The sequence below is a fragment of the Mytilus trossulus genome, chromosome 3, assembly GCF_036588685.1.
Source record: "Mytilus trossulus isolate FHL-02 chromosome 3, PNRI_Mtr1.1.1.hap1, whole genome shotgun sequence".
Taxonomy (NCBI): domain Eukaryota; kingdom Metazoa; phylum Mollusca; class Bivalvia; order Mytilida; family Mytilidae; genus Mytilus; species Mytilus trossulus.
This window is the reverse complement of record NC_086375.1, coordinates 45118492-45140452: the sequence shown is the minus strand read 5'-3', so window position 1 is coordinate 45140452 and position 21961 is coordinate 45118492. Positions and strand designations below refer to the sequence as shown.

Genomic DNA, 21961 nt, shown 5'->3' with positions numbered 1-21961 from the left:
CTATTGCACAATATCACAGTATTAGGTAATAGCACATTATTACACAATATTATAGTATTGCACATAATAGCACAGTATTGGGCAAAAGAAAAATCCTCAATTTAAAATTAATACAAATATTTAAATCACTTCAATTTTTTTTTAAAGATCTTTCACCCCTTTTATTTTGTGTCAGAATTCTATTTTATGTAAAAAATTTGATCACAATCCAAATTCAGACTGGATTAAACTTGAATATTGTGTCCAAACTTGCACCAAATGTTTAGGGTCAACCTTTGCAGTCATTTCAGGCTGCATGTGGCAAAGCAATTTATTATGCGTTTGGCAAAAATATAGAATATAAGGAGAAACTGTGAACAGCAAAAAATTATCAGCAACAAAACAAGATCTACAAATAGGTCAACAAAGTTTTAGCTTTTAATGTCCCTAAATTCAGGTTAGTTTAGTTAGATAAATTCCTTAGGTTAAGTGACTCAGTGAAACCTTTAATAGAAATTCCTTCTAAGAAAATGCACTTTGAAAGTAAATTTTTAAGCATAGCTTCAAATTTTGGAAAGTGAAGAAAAATTATTATTTATAGTTTTATCTCACTTGCCCCAACATTAACTATTATATAGCCATCACTTGATGTCTGAAACTACTTTTAACCTAACTTGTAACATAAATTAGATTTTTTCCTTTGATGTTTTTATGAAATAATTTGCTTAAAAAGTGTGGTGAGGCAAAACCATGGTATATTATATGCAAATTTATGTTGTACCGGTGTCTTCAACCTATGCCAACATTTGATAAAAATATATTCAATCTATGCCTACAAACAAAATACAATAGGTGTTGTTATAGCAATAGTTAATTAATAAAAGGTAAAATACAGTCAGTATATTTAAGCATTAAATTATTACTCCTTGAAAATTCAGAAACAAAACAAAATTGTGTTGTATACATATAGGTAAAATGATATAATTTAAAAAATTCTAAAAGGGCAAAAATTGTTAAATAGAACCTTTGATACTAGCAAAATTGTGTTGAAAAACACTTGAATATAACAATACTTGAGAAAAAGACAGTTAAAAAGCTATTTCATCGGTGCAAATTTGTTTGTTCATTATTTTGTTGTGTTTACAAGTGTGGACACAGATGAGTGTGGATAGTATGTATGGATGTTTGACAGTGTCTTATGACAAAATGAGTTCTATGTTTTTTCTATATGGTGTTATTAACTATGTTGCACGATGACAACCAATCTGAGCATTATGAGTGTTATTTATTAAATTTTTTATGCCCCCACCTACAATAGTAGATAGGCATTATGTTTTCTGGTCTGTGGGTCCGTTCGTTCGTTTGTCCCGCTTTAGGTTAAAGTTTTTGGTCAAGGTAGTTTTTGATGAAGCTGAAGTCAAATCAACTCGAAACTTAGTACACATGTTCATTATGATATGATCTTTCTAATTTTAAAGCCAAATTAGACTTTTGACCCCAATTTCACGGTCCATTGAACATAGAAAATGAAAGTGGGAGTTTCAGGTTAAAGTTTTTGGTCAAAGTAGTTTTTGATGAAGCTGAAGTCCAATCAACTTGAAACTTAGTACACTTGTTGCATATGATATTATCTTTCTAATTTCAAAACTCATAACTGCTCCAAAAGTAATCTGATAGCATTTCAAGCATTTTAAGCCAATATTATCAACATCTACTAATGAGTCTTACTATGTCTACATATCTAAAAAGTCATAGTATTCAAAAGGTAATGCAAAATTATTCCTTTTCATTTTTTTTTGTTATATGGATACACATTTGAGTGATACATGTACCAATACAATATTTGTTGTGGTATGAAAGTGCAGTAATTAGCATTTACTGTAACTATGTTAATTCACACAAATTGAAAAATAAACAAATGAATGGACCAGAAGCTCCGCAGAGCCCAGCTTTATACGACTGCAGAGGTCGAAGCCTGAACAGTTGGGGCTAGTATTGACACAACATTCAAGCTGGAAACAGTTTGGATTGTGATTAAATAGATGACACAGCTTAGGTTTCTGACACAGAATGAATGTGGTCTAATGAACTTAAAATATTTGTTTTGCTTTTGGGTTAGGAGCAATTCACTATGGAGTTGAATATTAATCCTTTCAAACAAAAATATCTGAAGAAATTTTCTTTTTAATTTCTGAAATGAGAAACATTTAGGGGAGACAAACTTAAGTTAAGAGATCAGAAACTAAAAAAATGTATAATTTTTCCATTTGTAAAAGGGCATACCCTAGAAAGTGCTTGCAATCACTGAATGGTTATTAATGACTGCTTTAATTTATCAGTTGGTAATAAAGTGAATATTGCATTGTATATTGTATAATTGATTTAAGTTGACTGAACAAAGAAAGATAACTCCAATTTTCAAAGAAGATTTCATGAAGCATTGGTATTAGGTAATTCAAGAACCATTCTGGACAAACTCCAATTAAGGGTCTTGAATTTACAAAAATGTTTGTTTTTGGTCCGTAATTATTAGACTGTTTGTCCCATAACCCACACAATATATCCGAACCTTCTACTTATGGTATTAAACATTGTGGTACAATTTCAGAACAATTGAAATACTTATACACAACTTTTTAAACCGACACTAGATTAAGGCTTGATTTGGGCACCTTTGTACCCCTTATTCCTAAACCTTAGGGACCATAACCCCCAAAATCAATCCCAAGCTTCCTTTTGTGGTTATAAACGTTGTGTTATAATTTTGTTGATTTCTGTTTACTTATAATAAAGTTATTATCCAGAAACCATCCATCTTTCGGACAGGATACCAATTTACGACCCCAATTTTTTTGTGGTTGTATAAAAATGTTGAACATGTGCAATGAAGTATAGTTTTAGAAATCGATTAGGGAGCTTCCATTTGATTTTTATGGGGGGGCTAGGATGAAAAATTTTGTCCTGCCTTTTTTTTTAGTTGTAATCTCTGTCCTGCCTTTTTATTTTTCAGTCTTTTCGGTCCTGCCTTTTTTTTTCTTAGCTTATCCTGACTTTTTTACAACAATTGTCATCCTGCCTTTTTTTTTTGCCAAGTTACTCATCCTGCCTTTCTTTTTTACTCAAAATCCTATCCTGCCTTTTTTTCAAATTTCATCCTAGCCCCCCCCCATAAAAATAAAATGGTAGCTCCCTTAGACTGGATAGGCCTTATAATTTTTTTCCCTCCTAATTGAAGGACCATTTACACTCAGGGCCGAGTGATCAGCAGGCAATACAGATGTATTAAAACAACCTAGCATCATATTGCTAGTAGTGGGAGTAGCATTGTCTGGTAAATTTGTTCCCACTTTTTTTTATAAAATGTATGGTTCAAATCAAAATAGAATGCTTTTATCTCCTGAATACTTACATTGTACATAGAGATGATACTACTTTGACAAATCCTTGTCCATTAGAGTTGTCTGTCAAATCTTAATTTCACAAAGAATGAATTGCATAACAATGAACTGAGCTCAAAGCAAAGTACTTTAATAATACACTTAGACAAAGAGCTAAATCCAGTGATATACTTTGTACTACAGGTCCTTCATGACCATCCATCCACCCAAACCATATCTCAATAACATTCCATACTACATGATTGGATTCAGAAGTCCTGAAAAAGACATGACTTTTTTTATCTTGTTTTAAGTATATATGCACAGGTTAAACCTTTATTGTGGATATAATCATTCAGTATCTAGCAACTATCAATTTGCTTCATGCACATATTGATATAGGTTGATTGCTCCTCTGTTGGAAATTAGAACACACCTCCATCTAATTTTAGTCAACTGACGAAGAAAAATTCAAAACTATATAAAATGTTATCTAAGACTTGTCAGTCATGTCAGTGTCTATTTCCTTTGCCACTGAATAAGATTCCATATTTACAACCAATGAAAATCAAATATCCCTCTAATAGACTTAGCATTGAAATCGTTTTCTAAAATGGTAGTTATGTGGAACCTAGAACTAAAAAAATTGAAACAATATATCTTAATTATTTCAAATGCATGTACATTTAATAATTCTCCAAAATTCACTTTATTTTTCCTTTTTTAATTTTCTGTTGGAGACTGTATATTGACCTCTATGTAGCCTTTTCAACTTATAAAAGGGGGGATACATTTCCATAGAATTAAACTTTTCTGAAAGAATTGATTCCATTTATTTTCAATAAACAATAAATATTGAAGTCTATAACAGGCATCTAGGAACAGGCTCAACATTATTTCTAAACATGTATTAATATATACCAAAATGTGGACAAACCTACATTAAATATTCTACTTCAACGACTTTAATTAGTGGAGTAGATCAAATTAAAAAGTCACAATGGTTAAAAACTCCAATGGTTAAAAACTCCAATGGCAGTCTTTCCTGCTAAAATCTTGATGTGTAGAATGTGATATACCATTTTTGGGTCTATATACTGTCCTTTAAATTTAGGTCATTTTGACACGGCAAAATATGAAAAAAAATGTAAACTATGGTGTGGCAAGCACACAGTTTGTGATATTTTAAGGTATCTTTACTAAGAAAACCTGCAAATCTCAGTGGCAGATCCAGAACTTTTCAAAAAGGTGTGGGGGCTCTGATGGACCAGAGGGTTGCCCATTCCCATCAAGCTTCAATGATTTCTTACATATATGTCATCAGCTAAATTCCCCCCACCCCCTTGGTCTGTCTATGCATCTGTTTATCGTTCTGCGAAATAGTACTTATACTAATTTTTCCCCTCCCTTACCTGGCCCTAGACAGTTGCTTACCTTTGTAAACATTTTATAATTATAGTCAGGTATATATTGATTGAGAGTAACTTACATAGTAGTTAATGGGACTCTATTTCACACGGTTCTGTGAAATATAATACGGCAAATATATACCCGTACATACTATCCGCATAACACAGAAATCTGATATATTTTCACTCCTCTGGGAAAAATCAACCTGTGAAATGAAATACCATGCCTGGAAAAAAATTACCGCGACAAATTATCCTCAGGATAAAATATCACAGAGGACGAAATAAACCGTTACATTACATGAGCATGATGAGAAGCCGGTTTGGTTACAAATAATTATGTCACGTGAAGGCGCACTGACGTCACAATTTGCATTAATTTTGCAATACACTACAGTTCACTCATACAGAACCCATTATCATGCAATCATGCAACGTGAATGTGATTGGTTATCAAATAATACAGAATTTATGCACGTACAGTTAATATAGAAGAAATTAGTTCATCAAATGTGAGTTCGTGATCTTGTGGTTAAGACCGATGGCTACAGTGCTGAAAGTCCTGAGTTAGATTCTCACTTGGGGTGCTAAAAATATCAGTACATCAGAAGGGTAATTTTCATCCTCTCACACACATCTTTGTTAATGTTCCGGGATTGTTGAAAACTTGCATATTCATCAATATTTGATTTTGTGGTTTTAACAATCCAGACAGACAAATAGCAATAAGGTGTTTAGGAAAACATGACCTAAAACCTCCTTCATATATGACAAAATACATGGGAACTCATATTGAATGGTCAAATGTGTTCAATATGAAAATTGAAATTAAGATGGTAAAATCAAATATTAGCCGTTACTGTAAATGGACTTAAAGTATGACTTTTCAGCAAATTTAAAGGGAAATGACACGGAAGGGGCCAAATAGTGTTCAAGGGGAGCAAATGCTGTTTAAGTTAGTATGCAGGTTTTAAATATAGAGGGAAGTTGAGTCATCTTTTTGGGTGAAGTTAAATACTGACTAGTGTGTGGGTCTCATTGGGTCTAAGCGTGACCAATATTGACAATTTTTCGTAAGCGTGAAAAGTGAAAGTCAAATTATTGTGTCATGAAAACGGGAAGTGAGGTCTGTCGTGAAAACGGGAAATGGGGTTCTGCAGGACCCCGGAAATGACAAAAAAATGAAAATTGCTCATGTACAAAGTGTAAGCGGGATATGGGAATCTGACAAAACAGTAAGTGGGATCTGGGATCAGAACACCCCCCCCCCCCCCCCCCCCCCCCCCCAATGAGACCCCCTTCTAATTCTACATATAAAAAAAAACGAATAAGAACTACGTTTAATTCACTTTGACTACTGATATGCAAACCTAGAAATATTTCATAAAATAGTGATTGAAAGATTCATAACACTTTGAAAGGATAATTCAGACACGTGTTACGCGGGAGCATGTTTTAAATTTGTTTACAAATAATAATTTCACGTGATCGCGCACTGACCTCAAGTTGCATCGCCCTTACAATTCACTAATACATGACCATTTTCATGCAAACATGCAACGTGAATGTGATTGGTTATCATATAATACAGAAATAATGCATGCACAGTTTAATAAGAAATTAGTTCAATAAATCGATGCGATTTTCACTTTTGACACGAATAGGTCGGGTTGACATTACTGTCATCGGAGATAATATTGAGATAAATGGGATAAAACGGACCGTCAAAAAGGTCTAGAGAAGCACATCAGTAGAACCTTAACATTAATAAGTAATACTTACCAAAATTTCTCTAATTAAAGAACTATATAACTGAAATTTCACAAAGATAACGGCGAGGATAACGGTAAACATTTTGTTGATGGTGATCATCATGATGCTATTATCGATCCGTTGAATTCAGGGTCAACGGAATTTTTTGCGTTGCGTTTAAATCATTGAGGCCATCTATTTTTATTGCGGGTTCCACATAAACATATTACTGAATGTTTAGAACAGGAAACTTCAAAATATATGAAAATGGGTAATGTTTTACTGTGTGGTGATTTTAATGCAAGAATTGCCAATTCCCCTGATTATATTTTAAATGATGATCAATCTTATTTACCTCTTTTTGATAACTACCCAATTGATAAGCAAATCTTAAAAAGACAAAGCAGTGATACAACAATTGATTCAAGGGGAAAGAGTCTATTAGATCTCTGTATTCTAAACCAGTTAAGGATACTAAATGGTCGAGTCCTAGGGGATGTTTTTGGAAAGTACACATGTTATACGCCAAACGGCAGTAGTGTGGTTGACTATGTGATGGTGTCGGAGAGTATTCTGGATCAAATTTTATATTTTTATGTTCACAACTTTATGCCTACCATTTCAGATTGTCATTGTATACTGGAATGGGAAATGTCAAGTAAATTTACTGTTGATGATAATGATTGTAATATTAATATGTTTGATAAATCTCCAAATTTCATATGGTCAGATGAATCACCTACAAACTTTCAGACAGCTCTATTATTACCAGATATACAAACACAAATTAATACATTTAATAAAAGTATAATTAAAGAGTCTCAATCCTCTGTCGATGAGGCTGCAGCAGAATTATCACATATTTTCTTGTCTGCTGCTACTAATTCTTTAAAAAGAAATAAACTAAGAAATAAGAAAATAAAGACAAAAAAATGGTTTGATGGAGATTTGTACCATCTCCGAAACAAATTAATAAGTTACGGTAAAATATATTCAAAATTTCCTTATGACCCATTAGTGAGAGGTCACTATTATAAGCTTAATAAGCAATATTCTAAACTTAGAAAATTTAAGTATAAAGAATATAAAAAATCACTTGTTGAGCAGTTACAGAATCTACATGATGATAATCCTAAATCTTATTGGAAGTTAATTAATGATTTAAAAAATAATGATAATAAGGACCATAGTTCTGCTGTGGCACCATCTGTGTGGGTTTCACATTTCAATGGATTATATCAATTACATGAGTCATTCAAAGAAAGAGTGGCTAAGTTGGAAAAAAAGCTAGATAATCTTGAAAAAAATGTTTGTTTTAATAATCTTGATAAACTTATAACAGAGAAAGAAATTTCTTTTGCCATTTCTAAACTACGTTGTAACAAATCACCAGGCTTGGATAACATTTCAAACAATATGATTAAACACAGTCAAAATGTTTTACTATCGTCTCTTTCAAAAATATTTAATTCTTGTCTGTCTCATGGTTTATACCCAAGAAATTGGACCGAAGGTTATATTACAGTTTTACATAAGTCAGGTGAAGTCACTGACCCAAATAATTATAGAGGACTAACAATCACTAATGCAATTGGTAAGCTTTTTAACAGTATACTTAATATAAGGTTGGATAGTTTTTTAGAAGAAAATAATGTAATTAATGATTGTCAAATAGGTTTCACAAGAAAGGCAAGAACATCTGACCATATGTTTGTTTTAAAATGTATTTTTGATAAATACTGTAATACTAAGGATGGGAGAGTGTTTGCTTGCTTTGTTGATTTTCATAAAGCTTTTGATAAAGTAATACATACAGGAATTAGAATTAAGCTGTTAGAGATTGGGGTTAGTTCAAGGTTTTATAGCGTTATAAAGAATATGTATCTTGAAACTAGATCTTGTATAAAAAATCATGATAGAATAACTGAATTCTTTCAAACAAAGCTTGGTGTTAAACAAGGAGATAACTTGAGTCCTAACTTGTTTAAAATATTTATAAATAGCCTTCCAGACTATTTTACACAAACCAGAGATCCAATTATGCTGGATGGCAAACTCATTCATTGCCTTATGTATGCTGATGACATTGTAATTTTATCTAACTCAGCTGAAGGACTACAAGAGAAATTAAATGAACTTCATAATTTTTGCAATGACTGGTGCTTAGATATAAATACTAAAAAAACTAAAGTGTTGATATTCAACAAGGCAGGCAGACATATCTCTCAAAAATTTATTTTCAACAAAGATGAGCTGGAGTGTGTATCTAATTATAAATATTTGGGTATCCAATTTAATGCATCATGTTCTTTTTCATATGCTCAGAATGATTTATACCAAAGAGCCTTAAAAGCATACTTCAAACTATGTAATGATTTTTTAGTGCATAATCCTACTGTTAAAAATGCAATTCATGTTTTTGACCATACAATAAAGCCTATACTTTTATATGGGTGTGAAATTTGGGGATATTTCAATCCCTTTACTGCACGTTTAAAAAAAGAGCACATAACAGTGGATACAATTTACTCAAGGATACTTTGTGAAAAACTTCATATTAAATTCTGCAAATATATTTTAGGCGTTAATAGGAAGAGTACAAACTTTGCAGTTTTGTCTGAATTAGGCCGTTTTCCACTTCACTATGATATAGTCAAACATGTTTTAGGATATTGGCATCGTTTAGAAAATATTGGCTCATCATTTCCCTTGTTAAAAGCTGCATATAATTGTTCTAAAAAGCTATTTGAAACAAAAAAACCCTCTTGGTATGGATCAATTAATATTTTAAGGGAAAAAATGTCAGGCATAGAAAAACATATTCTTGAAAAATATTCAACATTTAAACTACACTGTGGCCAGATAGTTAAGGGATACTATACTGCATTGTGGAAAAAACAGCTAGATATACATAAAGCTGGTAAACTACGAACTTATGTAACATTCAAGTGCAACTTCGGTTTTGAAAATTATTTGTCAATAATTCGACATTTTGAGCAAAGGAAATGTATTACTATATTAAGAATATCTGCTCACAAATTGCAAATTGAATCTGGTAGATACCAGGGTACTCTTCGACAAAACCGAATTTGTCTCAGGTGCACCTCAGGTGAGGTTGAGGATGAAGTTCATTTTTTATTTAAATGTGATACTCATTTATTAAAAAGAGAGGAATTGATGCAAAATATATTAAAATCATGTCCAAACTTTCAAAATTTAAATATTGATAACAAATTAATTTGGATAATGAATAATGAGGATCCCAATGTACTATTTGCATTTTACAAATATATAGAAGATACTAAGAATTAAAGTACAACTTAATCTGCAATAACTAAATTACTATAACTCTTTAATATGAATTTGGATATCCTGTTAAGCCTGCACAGATCATAAGAAGAATTTCAAATTCTTGGCACCGTCCCTTGATGATCTTTGCTGGCTGGACACAGAATCTATAATCTTAAAAATATGCTTTAAAAATATATTTTCAATAATTAAGGAGCTTGACTCATCTGCATAAAGTACAAGTAGGGACTCCCCTTTAAGCACCGACTCTTGGTGCTTTCTGCAGATAAGTCATATTTTAAATATCCTTTATTAAATATACTTTGTTATTTGCAGTATACCTCATAGTCATTTTTTATATTGACATTTCTCCGCACAAACTACTAATGCCTCATGTTTGTCTTTTTAAAGTGAAGATACACTTACCGGGTGCACTTGAGTCAATTTCAACATAGTATTCATTGAATAATAATACATTGCTACTATTTTGAGTGTATTTTCTGTGGTATATTATTTTATTTTATTATTTTTATAACACTGTTATATATCTTTTATTATGTGTGTATTGCATATGTTAATGTTTATAATAATATTGTCTGTATCATATGCCCTCCTGGGGCCCTAATTTGGAAAATAAAAATATTCTATTCTATTCTATTCTATATAAATCGGAATATAAGAAAAAATGGAATGTTGTTAGCAGAATCAAAACAGAAATGATGAACATTGCAACATTTTCAGCAAAATATAAATAGGATGGAGGATCTGTGTATTCACATTATTTGTAAAACTCTCCTTATTCATGTGAAGCGTGTGCTTTACATCGAGGCTTGCTATGCTTATCATTGACGCCACAGTACTTCAACCAATCAGACAATGTTTATTTTGGGCATTTGACTTTTTTTAACTCAGATTTTGGAATATTTTAATCGAAATTATAGAAAAATGGAATGTTGTTAGTACATATAAAATAGAAAATGATGAATTCTTTTAGCTAAAGATAATTTGGATGGGGGTTCTGTGTATTCACATTATTTGCACAACTCTCCTTACTGATGCCATATTTTGGAATTTCCGTGACCTAAATGGTTCGCGAAAATTAATATTTTTATATATAGTATAGTAAATATGTAACATACTTCAACAAGCAACACAAAATACAAAGATACCATACTTAAACAGATTATTTTTCTAAATCAAATTAATTTTGCAATATAAAATTTGAAATAAATATCAAATAGAATGATATTTTGGTTCATTTACAGGCAGCGACTTTTGGACAGTACACCCTTTTAATAATATTTACTTTGAATTAGTTTAAAAAATTGAAGTACTCTGTGTGTTTTTTTTGGTATTTATTATTATTTTATTACAAATAAATTTGTGACTATCCTAAGACCATCATAAGAAACCTCTCGTGTAGTCCTTTCTTTGTGACCAACTTTAGAAAATGTAAGAATTAAGCTCATTTTGTGAAACCCATTAAGGACTAGAATATACCGTAAAGCCATCCTAAAACATTGTCTTACTCCTGAGATATCTATGTGAAACTTGCCCAAGAGACCCAAGGATATCATGACACCAGTTGATTGAGCATATCTTATAGAAAGACTTTTGAGACAATCATATTAGTGAAATTGTCTAATTCTATGTATGCGGTGGAATTAATATTTGGATCATATATTTTATATTATTCATGAGAATGACAGTGATATATATTTGATATGACTAGATGATTGTTCCTTTAAACAAAATCCATATAACTCTTTCTTTTCCTCATTATTTCATTATATTAATTTTAAACTGATTCCTATATGGAATAGAGATCATCATCACACATAATTATGCCTACATTTGCACTTGTATTTGCAAAAGACTTTGTATATATTGAGTATATGATAGATGGGTATTACATCTATGAGTATACTTTAACGGTAGGTTTAAACTGGTTGTAAATTGATTAGCCCCTAATTGATTTATGTTTTTATAGCACTTAATCTGTAATAAATAACTCAACCTATGCCAACATTTTTTCATACAATTTTAGACCTAAATTTCAAAATGTTGGCATAGGTTGAATGAACCGTTGTACCATACTTTGCTAATTAAATATGCAACTCAACAAGTATTCAAAGGGAAAAGGCGGAGCTTCAGCCATGGTATAACATATTCATGTTCATGTTATTCCATGGCTGAAGCTCCACCTTTTTTTTTTTAAATGTATCCCCCTCTTAAATATTTAGGAAACTGTTAAACGTACTTAAAGATCAAGATCTTCTTTTGTTTTCATTTCATAACAAAAAGCAATAAATTATGTGTACCCAAATCTTAAGAAACCTTTTTCAAACTATATAGGATTGTTACTAATTCCCCTAATTTTGGCAACAATTGCTAAATGTTTCTTCTTGTAAAAAAAGTTGTGAAAAAAATGAAATGTGAAACTATCATTTCCTTTGCGAAGATCCGATTAAATTTCGATTTTAAAAAGGGGTACCTATAGAAAAAGGAATAAATATCGGCTACAAATATCTGTGAAAAAACATGATTTTTTTGTGGCGATCAATTAGGGGAACGTACACTATCTACGCTACCTGGATCCGCTACTGTTTAAGTACAGTGTTTTATCATTAAAATTGTGTTTTAATAAATAATCTAATAATCGAATTAATAAAATAACGGAAGAAAACAGTTTGTACGAAAACTAGAAATGTATAAATATGCATTTTTCAATGAGATGAAAATTCTGTAAAATATGATTAATTTGTATGATACTTGACAACAACAAAAAAAAACAATTCTTACCGTCATTAGAATAATTATTTAATCCTTGTCCGACGCTGGAATCCGATATTTTTGTTTACCTCAGTCTGATGACATTATGAAGTAGCTTGCGCAAACAACCTTATACGGGGCTCAAAACTAAATAAAAATCGGGAAAATCTGACATTTTCTTTCCTTTTTTGCAAATTCAGGGGTTCTATTACATGAAATACACAGAATATCATACACGAGGCGCAAAAGTGACTTGCACGAGCTTCCATTTCATTGGATAAAACTGTAACGTGATCAATTTCCAATATTAGTTTAAGGTCTTGAAGCTGTCAATCATTTTATTTATATTACAAATTTCATATACCATGTGTCTTACTCATTAACATATTTAAACAAACTCATCCTTCGGATTCGTTTGTTTAAATATGTTAACTCGTAATAACCATGGTATATATAGTACTTAGCAGTAATAATGTTAGGAAAGTTATCCTTATTTTCTTCTGAATGGTTAATAACATTTTAAAACTTAATTATTTTTAGCTTCCACATATTGCAGTTCTTCAAGAAGCTCGTAAAATACACTTTGATGAAGAGAATGATGAATGGGTGAGAGAGGTAGTAGAGGGATTAAGAGGTTTGTGCATTCAAGTTATGAACATACCAGTACTCTTTTGTTTTTGTGTTAAGACATGTTGATGCAGCTTAATAAGTTTCATTGATATTGCATAGTACTGTTTTCTTTAGACAAATACTAAATTTCATTTAGAAAAGTTCTGATTTGTGTGATCAAATTATGACCGGAAAATATCCAGTTTACTGTATTTAAGGGCATCATAGAACGATGAATAGGGAATACAGGACTATCTGATTTTTAAAAAAATTGGACAATAACAATTTTAGCTTTCATTACAATACATATTCATTTTGCAGACAATTTAAACAGGTTTGAACAATTTAATATTAAATTTCGTTCTTCTTGTCACTGCTGTAAAAGTTATTAGTTGCTTGTCACATAAAATCAGGATAAGTTCTGGTTCTGGTAGTCTTAGGAATACTATTGTCTGGAATTTTTCAGGAATGATGTTGTGTTTAGTTCATTTGACTAACTGTCTTCTCTTCTAGCCACTCAATATTAGAACATATAAAGTAAAGAGTTTCCTATCATTAAGTGTAGATTTGTAAGTGAGGGTGACATAAAATAAATTCATTTTAGTACATTTTTAGTATCCAAATAGTATCTATAAACTGTACATGTAGGCAAATACAAAAATAAACAAGTATACTCCTGTTGTATCCCTTTGCTTGTAAAAGGTAAACTAATACAGTTGAATTTTGAATGTTGATTGTTGAATGAATCTTTTTTTATGATAAGCCATTGTATAGGGTTTATTTTAGATGTTGTAGACAGTAGATAGTAAAATAAAATTGAACAGAGCTGAAGGGAGATTTTTAGTATGAAATTTTCTATGATTAAAATTTAGATTACTTTTCTTGATTTTTCCTTTGCAGAAACAAAGACAATTGGTGATATCATGCCTGCTGGAAATGTTGCCCATGGATTAGTCTGGTCACATTATGCAGGATTTCTACAGTATGTCTTGCCTGGTAAGACTGTAAATAAACAAAGAATATCATTATGGCTTTTTCCATATCACCTCTGTACTGTTTACCCCAGACACCAATATATTAATCTCAAGAGCTTTGACATCACGTCACATAAAAAAACATCTACATGAAGTAATAATAATAAAGTATATATGATGTGGCTTTTTTTATTACCACACAGTGTATCAACCCTACACCCATATATCCCTCTATCAGAGCTCTTGGAATTATATTGCTGTCTAGAGTAGATAGGGATGTGATATTGAAAAGTTTTATAATATTCTCTATCTATTATGAGCCAGGGCCCAGAGCTATAAATCTATGTGGTTTTTGCATTTTATATGACGGCAAAAAAATTGAAATCTATGAAATTTAAACACAAGGTTTATAACCTAACAAAGGGAGTTGGGTTGATTTTGGGTGTTGTGGTCCTAACAGCTTAGGAAAAAGGGGCCAAAAAGGGACCCAAATAAGCATTTTAAAGCATGTTTCCAAACCACAAAGGAATGGTTAGAATTAGCTTTTGGGGGTTGTGGCTCAAACTGTTTAGGAGCAAAAAAGGGGGAAAACAAGGCTTTACTTATAAGTATGATGTAAAGTTTGGATTACCTTCCTTAAACTGCTTTTAATTACTATACTATATATAAAAATATTAATTTTCGCGAACCATTTAGGTCACGGAAATTCCAAAATATGGCATCAGTAAGGAGAGTTGTGCAAATAATGTGAATACACAGAACCCCCATCCAAATTATCTTTAGCTAAAAGTATTCATCATTTTCTATTTTATATGTACTAACAACATTCCATTTTTCTATAATTTCGATTAAAATATTCCAAATTCTGAGTCAAAATAGATGGTTCATGTATAAAGAAATGTTGTATTGTCTTGAGGTGAATAGCTGTAAATTTATTTTAAGAAGTTTAAATTACTATTATTTGAATGCTGATTAAGAAATATTAATTTTATCCATGATTATAATTTATGTCATTTTGGGTAATTATGGTTGCAAACTCCGTTTGAATTTTAAATTGAGATTCCGACAATATCTTGAGGAAAGAAAAAAATTGGGGAAAAAGGGAGGAGGCATTTTTTTTCTCATTTCAGATTTCAAAAATTAAAAATTAAATTTCTTCAAATATTTTTTTTTGCTAAAAAAAAAAGTGTGAGGGGCTTGTTGCAACAGCAAAGTGTATTGCACAAAAAGGAGGTATCAATTCACAACAGCATAGTGCATTGCACAAAAGCAAAAAAAATAATATAAATTCAAATCATATAACCAATTCTAAGTTCTTTGACTTAACAATCATTCTGTGTAAAAAAACTATTATGTGTCAAATATTTAATTACAATCCAAATTCAGACCTGTATTTGCCCAAATATTGTGTCCATTTTTGCCCAAACTGTTCAGGGTTCAGCCTCTGCAGTTGTGTCCAGCTGCATTTGGCGAAAGCAATTTATTCAGGAATAATGGGGAAAAAAGAGAATGTAAATCTTGCTCTGAAATATGGTATTTGGTCATACATGAGCATCATATACTGCTTGATTTGTTTTCACCTTCTTTTCTCATCCACTTCTTATTAACCATATACTTCTTCTATGTTCTTAAACCTAATGGTTATTTTGCAGTGTATCTTTTTTATGTTTTGATGAAACACTCAGGTTAGGTTGAAGGTTGGTGCCTGTTAAAACATTTTATGATTTAAACCTGCTGTCTTTGTTTACACCTATTCAAAGTCAGGAACCTGTTGTTTGAACAGTACAAAGAGTTCCTAGACTTCTGTGATGTAGAACCAAGCAAGCTGCTCAAACAAGCAACTATAAGATAACTCAGTTTGGAAACCTGTGTTGACTGCACTCTTCATCATTGGCCAGCTCTCACCAGTTACTTCAACTCCCACTGTGAGGTAGAGAAATCTGGACGTATTCAGAGAGTAGCAACTCAACTCAGTGACAATGAGATCCAACTGTCCTTTTACTTCCTCAGTTTTATCTTGGGACCAGTCAACAACTTCAACACCATCTTCAAAGCTTCAGAGGCACGTATTGTTTACCTCAAACTCATACAGACTACTCAAGATCTTACAACCATAGATTACAGCAATCCTGACAACCAACTACCAAACAGTAATCTCAGCATTTGACCCAAGGGAAGTGGTTACCAGATGACATATCTCCAACAGTACTTCAGAGACTTTTTAGGTATTTATAACATTTTTTACCATAAATTATAAGCATTTTGGGTAAAAGTCAATGAGGTACAAAGCATATGGCAAAATTTGGGGTAATTTGCTAATTTGAATAGTGGCCATTTTGCCTTATCATGACAGCAGCCATTACAATAGGATTAAAAAAAAATAATTTAAAATTGCAATATGCCAATACTTAATTAATTATGTTGAATGAATAATTTGTTTGCATATAGGTGAATTGTACATGTTTTTAGACTTCTGTCCGTGTACAAATGGACATTGTCTACTCTGAAATCTTTTGTCCTTTTTAGTTTAAAAATCAAAAGCGTTACCATAGTATAATATTGCTATATAAGATGATATAAAATGACAGAATATCATAAAATAGCAAGATTCAAAACAGAAATACATATGCAAGAGGATACTGTTCGTGATTTGTTCACAGATAGGGAAACACGTTGTAGGTTGAATTTTAAATTACCTGCTTTCTTAAGTTTCGGCCAAATTCTTTTAAAAAGATGATGATTTCAGCCTTCCCATTTTGTTAAGAGTAAAATAATAAGCATTTACCCCTAGAATTACACACAACATTTTTTATACGCCCGGGACGGGACGTTTCATGGTATACCATTGTCCATCCGTCTGTCCGTCCGTCCGTTGTCCACACTTCGGACAATAACTCAAAAACACCTTCACCAATTTCCATGAAACTTAAGTGAATTGTTTTTATCTATTGCATAAACTCCCTTTTGGTTTTTTTTTAATTTCAGATTTTAAGTTTTGGATTTATGGGGCTTTATTCATAGAAAAGGGGGGATTTTCAACTTTGGTGAATTGGTTATATCTATTGACGTAAGCTCCCTTTCGTTTTTTTTTAATTTCAGATTTTAAGTTTTGGATTTATGGGGCTTTATTCATAAACAAGGGGGGATTTTCAACACTTCAGACAATAACTCAAAAAGGCTTTCACCAATGTCCATGAAACTTTGGTGAATTGTTTATATCTATTGATGTAAGCTCCCTTTTGGTTTTTTTAATTTCAGATTTTAAGTTTTGGATTTATGGGGCTTTATTCATAAAATCGGACAATAACTCAAATAGGCTTTCACCAATGTCCATGAAACTTTAGTGAATTGTTTATATCTATTGATGTAAGCTCCCTTTCAATTTTTATAAATTTCAGATTTTAAGTTTTGGATTTATGGGGCTTTATTCATAAAAAAAAGGTGATTTTTAACACTTCGGACAATAACTCAAAAAGGCTTTCACCAATGTCCATGAAACTTTGGTGAATTGTTTATATCTATTGATGTAAGCTCCCTTTCAATTTTTATAAATTTCAGATTTTAAGTTTTGGATTTATGGGGCTTTATTCATAAAAAAAGGGTGATTTTTAACACTTCGGACAATAACTCAAAAAGGCTTTCACCAATGTCCTTGAAACTTTGGTGAATTGTTTGTCTATTGATGTAAGCTCCCAGTCAATTTTTATAAATTCAGATTTTACATTTCCGTGTTATGAATTTTTATGCTTAAAAAAGGGGGGATTTTTCCAATTTTGGGACAATAACTAACACTTTCACAAAATTTTATGTATGGATGAAAAATTAAGGACAGCAAACTTAGTTAAATTTGAGGTTGCCTTAATAGTGCCAATTTTTTTGTGCATTTTTATTTATTGGTTTTTTTTTTTTTTTGGGGGGGGGGGTATTTGACAGGGCTCACACTATTTCTAGTTGATCATATAAATTCATTTAAAGCATAAAAGACAAGTTAAAAGAGCAACAGGGGTATCATGCGCTAAAGCGCAGCCCTTTATTGTAAATATCCGCCAAAGTTCTTGCCACTGGACATTTTGTAATTATACAAAACAATGAGACAATTATTTCAATAACATTATAAGCAGTTGAGGTATGTGTCAATGATGTGGAATGTTGATGAGTTAACTATATCTTTATTCTCATAAAGCCAATGCATTACATCGGTACAGAGATAACAAATGCAACAATAAATATTTACAACTGAAGTATGAAGTATTTTGCCACTGGACAAAACAATTTAAAAGATAAAATATGATTTGTATTCTTTTGCCTAAGTGTGCTGTTATTGTCTTAGATATTTATTATTTTATTTCTTTTTCAATTCAGTTTGTCAATTCTATTGTGCAGTAGTAAAGAAGATGGTGACCAAGTTTCCCTTCAATGATCCAGTTGTTTCATGTTTGGCATTCCTCAACCCAGCAAAGAGAGGTAATCTAGACTTCAATGGCACACTGAAGATTGTGAAGAGACAGTACTTGTACCATCTACCCAGTTTGCAGCATTGGAAGAAGAGTTCATTGACTACCAGGTGACACCAGCTGATGAGTTACCCAAGTTTTACTCAGATACCAGAGTAGACTCCTACTGGGCTGCAGTTTCAGCAATGACAAACAAGATCACAGGAACAGCAAGATGCTGGCATTTTTAAGTGATGACAATGTAACTTAGTGCTTTAATTAGTGCAAAATGAACATTAGTAGTTTTTATGCTACTTGTGTGTTATTTTTATGTATTGTTTTTTATTGTTTTATCTCTTTTAAATAAATGCTAATAAATATTATTAATATGATATTTACCTTGTTTATCTTTTCATGACATTGTTTGCAATGTATGCAGTAATGAGGCACTAAAATTATATACAAGTCATTGTTTATCAATTTATTAACACATGGCAAGAGTAAAATCTCTTTGTTCTTACTGTGGTATAATCTGGATAATGCACAGCTAAGGTGTGCATTAACTACCTCAGATAACTGCACAGTTCAAATCTATTTTTACCTTTAGGGGCGGTTCTTTGATTTTGAAAGGGGCGTTATTCTATCAAATTAAAAAAAAATCCACGAGTGTAGCGAGACTAAAGACAATATTGACGTTTTGAAGCTAAATCACGATACTTTGTCAAATCCAAGGGTTAACGACCTGTTCGCCCCCCACCCCCGAATCTGCCATCTGCCTTGAAATTACGACAAAGATAAACTTCGTACAAACATCGTAGTTTCAAAATAGGAAAAAGAAAGGTTTCTCATTCCTTCATTTTTTTTTATCTATTAAAGCTGGGACATAAACTATTTTATTATATTTTGTGTACAACGTAAATCTATATCAGTGTTTTAAAGTAAAAAAGAAAGTTAAAACAATTTTTGTTAATTTCTGCCCAAAAAGAATTGTATCTAAGAATATCCGAATATAGAAATCAATCTGATTTAGATTAGTTTCAGACTCAATGGAATTTATAACGACTTTTTGAATATCCGAATATAAAGGAACTATTTTTGGACCAAATTTAATGAGGACCATATTTCAGTTTGTTTTAAAACAGGGGGATTAGCTGGAGATCAATCAGATTTCATTTAGATGGACGTGTCTTAAAAAGTAATACAGAAGATAAAAAGAGATTGGGGGGGGGGGGGGGGGTTAAAGGTTTTGAAAGAGAAACGTATTTTCTGTTTATTTAACATTTTAGATTTAGATAATATAATATCTTCCTCGTTTCTTTTTCTCTCTAAGCATATCATTGAGGGAAAGAAATTCAAAAGCAATTATTCTGATTTAAACTCAATAACCCTTGCAGTTATTTTTTTTTATATTCATACACCGATTTGAAAGTACACAGTTTGTGAAAGTCTTAATCGTCACCAATTAAATAAAAATGGGGAATAAATTTAACGGAAATATTTTAATCAACAAAACATTTTTTTTTTATCATTTACCCAAGCCTGTGGAAGCGATAAAAAAATATACCATAAAATCGCAATTTTAGAAATATGAAAAACATTATTAATTTTAAACTTACCAAAGTCGTATTTTCGCCTTGCTTTACCTTACAAGAAACTTTCCTAGGATCCGTGGATTGCGGAATGACGTCAACATTTCTAAAAGGTTCACGTAAATTGATTGCGTCATGTGTTAAAACAGTTATTGGCCAATCAAATCGGTATATGGAATTTAATTTGCACAGCACGAGATGACCCAATAACCCGAACTCCTACGTCGTTCGGGTTATTGTGTCATCTCGTGCTGTGCAGATTAAATCCCATATACCGACTTGCTTGGTCAATAACTATAACTTATACGACCGCAAATTTTGAAAAAATTTTCGTCGTATATTGCTATCACGTTTTAGTAAAAGTGAATAGAAATCTATGAAATTTTTACACAAGGTTTATGACCATAAAAGGAAGGTTGGTATTGATTTTGGGAGTTTTGGTCCCAACATTTTAGGAATAAGGGGCCAAAAAGGGCCCAAATAAGCATTTTCTTGGTTTTCGCACTATAACTTTAGTTTAAGTTAATAGAAATCTATGAAATTTTGACACAAGGTTGATGACCACAAAAGAAAGGTTGGGATTGATTTTGGGAGTTTTGGTTTCAACAGTTTAGGAATTAGGGGCCAAAAAAGGGCCCAAATAAGCATTATTCTGGGTTTTCGCACAATAACTTTAGTTTAAGTAAATAGAAATCAATGTAATTTAAACATAATGTTTATGACCACAAAAGGAAGATTGGTATTGATTTTGGGAGTTTAGGTCCCAGCAATTTAGGAATTAGGGGCCAAAAAGGGACCCAAATAAGCATTTTTCTTGGTTTTCACACCATAACGTTAGTATAAGAAAATAGAAATCTATGAAATTTAAACACAAGGTTAATGACCATAAAAGGAAAGTTGGTATTGATTTTGGGAGTTTTGGTCCCAACAGTTTAAAAAAAAGAGGCCCAAAGGGTCCAAAATTAAACTGTGTTTGATTTCATCAAAATTGAATAATTGGGGTTCTTTGATATGCCGAATCTAACTGTGTATGTAGATTCTTTTGGTCCCGTTTTCAAATTGGTCTACATTAAGGTCCAAAGGGTCCAAAATTAAACTTAGTTTGATTTTTACAAAAATTGAATCCTTGGGGTTCTTTGATATGCTGAATCTAAAAATGAACTTAGATTTTTTATTATTGGCCCAGTTTTCAAGTTGGCCCAAATCGGGGTCCAAAATTAAAATTTTTTGATTTCATCAAAAAATTGAATAAATGGGGTTCTTTGATATGCCACTAACTGTGTATGTAGATTCTTCATTTTTGGTCCCGTTTTCAAATTGGCCTACATTAAGGTCCAAAGAGTCCAAAATTAAACTAAGTTTGATTTTAACAAAAATTGAATTCTTGGGCCTCTTTGATATGCTGAATCTAAACATGTACTTAGATTTTTGATAATGGGCCCAGTTTTCAAGTTGGTCCAAATCAGGATCTAAAATTATTATATTAAGTATTGTGGAATAGCAAGTCTTTTCAATTGCACAGTATTGTGCAATGGCAAGAAATATTTAATTTCACAATATTGTGAAATAGCAAATTTTTTTTTAATTAGAGTTATCTTTCTTTGTCCAAAATATTAAGCAAGAAATATCTTATTGCAAGAATTTTTTTTTAATTGGAGTTATCTTTCTTTGTCCAGAATCAACTTAAATCTTTGTTATATACAATATACAATGTATATTCACTTTTTACTACCAACTGATAAATTTAAATAATCTTTACCATTCAGTGATAACAAGCAG

The 21961-nt window shown here is 31.6% G+C and overlaps 1 protein-coding gene across 4 annotated transcripts in view; it reads left to right on the top strand.

Moving 5' to 3' along the window:
* LOC134711597 (uncharacterized) overlaps positions 1–21961 on the top strand; it is a 67575-nt gene that overhangs the window by 11744 nt on the left and 33870 nt on the right. For all 4 annotated transcript variants that reach the window (XM_063572287.1, XM_063572286.1, XM_063572285.1 and 1 more), the window contains exons 3-4: positions 13118–13211; positions 14087–14182. In XM_063572287.1, coding sequence (XP_063428357.1) covers positions 13118–13211; positions 14087–14182 — 190 coding nt within the window. The remainder of the gene's footprint in view (positions 1–13117; positions 13212–14086; positions 14183–21961) is intronic.